General features: G+C 45.6%; 1 protein-coding gene across 1 annotated transcript; it reads right to left on the bottom strand.

The window, feature by feature from the left end:
- Window positions 1–2236: 2236 nt before the first annotated feature.
- On the bottom strand, window positions 2237–4043 carry GATA6 (GATA transcription factor 6). The gene is made up of 3 exons (XM_088943861.1): window positions 3815–4043; window positions 3370–3702; window positions 2237–3257 (listed from the first exon to the last, which is right to left on the bottom strand). Exons 1-3 carry the CDS (start codon window positions 3929–3931, stop codon window positions 2565–2567), a joined length of 1143 nt encoding a protein of 380 aa, XP_088799987.1. The 5' UTR covers window positions 3932–4043; the 3' UTR covers window positions 2237–2564.
- Window positions 4044–4877: the final 834 nt, after the last annotated feature.

Raw genomic sequence — 4877 nt, forward strand, 5'->3', positions numbered from 1 at the left:
GTTGTCACGTCCCAGCGGCGCGAGTTGGTTTGAAATTTAAAGCGCGCGGTCACAACCACCAGCGTTCTTGAGTAAGCACGTTCCCAGCCTCCTCGGAAACTAAAAGAACCCTAGCAAAAGCGTCTCGTACAGTGAAGGTTTAAAGGACGGGACAAATCCACCAGCTACCTCGCGAAAACTCCCCGCACCATGGCAAGATCCTCGGCGCAAGGAGTGGGGGGCAATTGATGAAGGAAGATTTGGCCCGACCTCTTCATTATGTGACACGTGGCAGAAACGACAGCTCGGCAGAAGGGGCCAAGCCTAGGCGGGGACACGGGATACACTTCGCCGAACTGACCCACCTTGTAACAGCTCGGGATAAACATCGCCGAACTGACCCACCTTGTAACAGCTCAGGATACACTTCGCCAAACTGACCCACCTTGTAACATCTCGGGATACACTTCGTCGAACTGACCCACCTTGTAACAGTTCAGGATACCTCCGAGCTCAAGACCGCCTCGTTCAGCACTTCGCATCATCTTCTAGGCACCAAAGCCAAACAAGTCGTACCATGCCTGACACCAGGGAAGTCCGTGCCCGAGGACGCCACGCCTGACTGACTTGGGATCTGACGTTTGGCAACAACACTCTAAACGCCCACCTGCCACCGCCACTGACGTCGCCATCTCCAGTTAAACGGTTAGGCAGTGACGGTTCTGTCTCAACAGAAGGGACGACGGCCGAGTTGACAAGCGCAAGGGTAATCATACCCGATCTGACATGGGCCTCGGGACGAGTACACGAAGTGACTATAAGAGCCCCCTGCCCCCCCCCCCCCCGACAACGGAGGTATGCAAACTTTGCGCTATCTGGTATTACCTTGCTTTTGAAAGATTCTAACTTGAGCTTCAGAGCCTCTACACGGGGTTCCCCCCGGAGCTTTCCCATCTCCTCCGTTTCAGATTCCCTTCTACCCCGTTCGGAAGCAAGGCAGCGGGTAGATAAGACCGGCCGGATCACGCTCCATCACAAATCATGAGGCAAAAAGTACAAACTTTGCATGAAACCCAAATATAACAAAAACAAATGAACACAAAACTGAGCTAGGTGCAAAATTTACATCCAAATCAGATTTATCCTACAAACAAATGGAAATTTACATGTAAGAGATACAACCATGTGATTTCTGGAGAGATAAAATGAACTGTAGTTAGAGATCATAGTTTTTCCCCCGTTTTGAAGATGGAAATTTTCAAATTAAAATGATGTACCCCCAGCCCCAATTTCCATCAGGACCATCACATAAGGCCACTTATAGCTAAAGTGACTGCTGCCTAACGAAAGGGGAGAGAGAGAGAGAGATAAATGGTGAGAAACAAAGGCGAGCCCACTGATACTTAAAAAATTCAGAAGAAAGTTGACTGCAAAAGTCAAAAGCCGATTATAATTTATAAGGTTGAGGTTTTTACTTGAAATTTGACCATCCATGTATATCTTGATTCTTCATCGCCACGATGGAGTTGATGGGTGATGAGTCCCGTCAGTACAAAGTTCTCCTCCTCATGGTGGGTGTGGGCGCGTCGTGCGTGTACAACAACATCCCATTCGGCCATTCCATTTCCCACCCCCGCCCAGCAACATTAACCAGCACAACGCTCCCACCGCACGTATGGCCTTGAGAGTGATTGAATCTGAATGAGGGAGAGAGAAAGAGAGAAACTGGTACTAGTAGTCATCATAGACAGTGGGAGCTGATGGAGTGATTGATAAGGTCGGAATTCCACCATCAGATTATTATTATTATTAATATTCATTTACTTATTTCTATTCACACTGCATATTACCTTTATTTCATTGATGTATCAGTTTAAAATCGAATTCAGTCAGTGCAATTCACGTTCGAACAATCTTTATAACCTTGCATCGGGAATATCTCCACATTCGATCAGTCTTTATATATATTGCCTATCTCTGTTGATGTTGGTTGAGAGTGGATTTGAAATGAATGGGAGGCACGTGGAGGAAGCTGGAGAGCACCACTCATTCATCACGTTCACGTCACGTTATAATAATGTACTACATTAAAATACATTGCACAAACCACCTGTCCGGATTTCATTTCATATAAATAAATAACTTCTTATTAAGGAAATGTTTGGCTTATGTCTCTCTCTCTCTCTCACAATGCTTTGGCTTTTCAACAATTCTATAGTTGATAGTTGAAACCGCAATGCAAAAGCTGAAACTCTTGTTTCCTCACTTAAAAAGCAGCCAGAAAATCTCAATTAAAAGTATTTAATAGAAGAACTCTCTCTCTCTCTCTATCCCTTTCTCTGCTCACTACTCTAAGACACTAACATTGCAAATAAATCAATGAAAAGAAATACACCAACAAGAAAAGAAACTGCCTGATCCGGATCCGTTACATGACTACAAAACTACAAAGCCTACAGGTCCTATTCCTATCATTCTATGCTACACTGCACACACTATCACTGCGGAATATACACTCGAACCGCAACGGCTCGACCGGGTTGGGTTGAAGTCTCTTCTCCCGTTTCCTATTTCCTATCTATGTTTTAGAAGCTCTGCACCGCCGGAGCCAATCCGGATTCTGGCTCACTCATCATCATCATCATCTCTTTCTTCCGTCGCATCTCCAATACTTTGCGGTGGTTGTTAGAGTGAACGTCATTCGAGAACGTCGGGCTACAAGCCGGCCGATACTCCGGTAGGAGCCGACCGGACTTGTAGCGAACCCCACAAGCGTTACACAGGGTCTTGGCCCCCAGAGGGCCGGTTCTCCACTGTGGGGTCTTCTGAACATGACAATGGCTGCACCTGCGGGGCGGTTGGGCCCCACCCGTCTCCGTCCACGGCTTCTTTTGTTTCTTCGCCGGCGGGTTTCCGACAGTATAGCACAACCGTTCCAGGTTATGGCCGCTGTTCAGGAAGGTAAAACAGGACGTTGAAGAAGACGACGTGGAAGAGCAAGACGACGACGACGTCGAAGAGGATTCCGGAAGCCTAGGCGACGCGAGAGACCACACTCTCCCGCCGGTTCTCGCACGCTTGCTTCTCGCCTTGCCTGGTATAGGCGTCAGGAAAACCGGGACTTTCACCGTTGTCGTTCCAGGCTCCGTTTCATACCGGTTCAAGGACTCACCTTGGGGTTTCACTGTTGGGTTTCCCGCTGGGTAAGGTTGCGAGAATTCTGAGAAAGAATCCTCCACGAAATGAGATAACCATTCAAGGTTCGCTAAATCATCCGCCTGTTATGCGCGTTTCTTCAAATCAGAATTTTTATCCGAAAAAAAAAATAAAAATAAAGGAAAATGAGGGAAAAAACAGTTTTTTTATTCTTTCAAAGGAGAAACGGCATACCGGAACGCTGAGTTCGCTGCCGGGAACAGACCCAAAATCATCTTTTTCGGAAAAAGCGCTAGAGTTGGAGTTATCGTTCTCCGCTTGTTCCTGAGAAGAAACAGACGCATGGTCCTTCTCTTCTAATTGTCCTTCAAAAATACCCTCTTCCAAATCTCCATTAGAGAAGTCAAAAAAGCCGTCCACGAAAAAATCGTCCCCAGCAAAGCCATTTGAGCCATTAACAAAACAATCATCATCACAAGACACTTGTTGGCTCGATTTCAAACCCATCTCCGGCCACAAACTGGTTTTCAAGGCTCTTGCTTCTACACACTCCATTCCTGATTTTCCCTATAATAAATATGTAAATAAACCAGGAAAAAAAGTTCAGTTCAACGTTCATACCCTGAAACAGTTTCCAAAAGAATTTAGATAATTTTATTTGTTGATTCATTTAAAATACCTGAGGAAACGACGGAGGCAAGGAGGCGATATGAGAGGGAGTAGAAATTACAGAGGAGGAGCAGGAGGCTGAGGAAGGGTTGAAAGGGAAGAAGAGGGGCAGAGGTTGGTACAGCATTGAATGAGGGATGAAAGCGTCCGTGGCGAAACAAGTGCCCCCCCGTTTCTGGTTTATCTTTTAACTATTTCTCCACCTACACTTGTTTTATATTTTTCCTCCTTTTTTCTAAAAGTTGTGAATTTTATTACTGTAACGACTAATAACGGGTGCAATAATAATACAGCCAGTATTTTTAATTTTTAAATGACGTAAATTGCAAATTTCAACTGTTTAAAGAGTCAAGATTGGTCAGTGGTCTCCAGTTCGAATCTCGGTGAATAGGGCTGGCCTCTGGCCCGCCAGGTCGGACCCGGACCGCAATCAAAATCAAGGTTCTACAATAATAAATAAATAAAAAGGAAAAAGAATTTTGAATCTTCGTCCCAACCCCCACCTAAAGATAAAGAGCAACCAAAAACGGATTTCTCACGAAACCGCCACCCTCTGTTTTTATTTCGGTTCTTATTTTCGTTTTAAGAAACTGGCCCCCACTTTTTGACTAAACTACAAAAATACTACACCCACTCTTTTACCTGCTGGCTGCTGTCCCTTTTTTGCTTCCTATTGGCGATTGCCCACCAACACGGCGTGGATGGCCGCTCTTTCTGGCTGTCCTCCATTTCTTACCCGTTCATCTCTAAGACGTGGTTGCATGAGATGGACCCTACGTGACACCGCTCCTCACAACCACCAGATTTTAAAAATAGGAAGGTCCCACCTAGGACTCCATTCCAATCCGGTGGCTCTCAGCTGTGGTACCACTCGCTTAGAACACAAATCTCTAAGACATGATAATTCTTCCACCTGAGGGCTGAGGCTGGGTTACACTGATTAGTTAGATCGCTCAATGATTAGGTTACTTTTTCTATCTACACCTTAATACGATAGTCCGTCCTCAAGCGGGAAACCGTTACATACTTTGAAACGTGGTGCAAACGCTGATGAAGTACCTAAACTACCCTTC

This window comes from Nelumbo lutea, chromosome 5 (assembly GCF_056320005.1).
Source record: "Nelumbo lutea isolate HS-2025 chromosome 5, American lotus-T2T, whole genome shotgun sequence".
NCBI classification, from domain to species: domain Eukaryota; kingdom Viridiplantae; phylum Streptophyta; class Magnoliopsida; order Proteales; family Nelumbonaceae; genus Nelumbo; species Nelumbo lutea.

What these genes read in the sequence shown, in the direction of transcription:
- GATA6 (XM_088943861.1), bottom strand. Translation starts at nt 3,931, where the DNA reads ATGCTGTACCAACCTCTGCCCCTCTTCTTCCCTTTCAACCCTTCCTCA. An exon ending in TGCCTCCGTCGTTTCCTCAG is followed by an intron (nt 3,703 to 3,814) that starts GTATTTTAAATG and finishes TATTTATTATAG; the next exon opens with GGAAAATCAGGAATGGAGTG. An exon ending in GCAGCGAACTCAGCGTTCCG is followed by an intron (nt 3,258 to 3,369) that starts GTATGCCGTTTC and finishes CGCGCATAACAG; the next exon opens with GCGGATGATTTAGCGAACCT.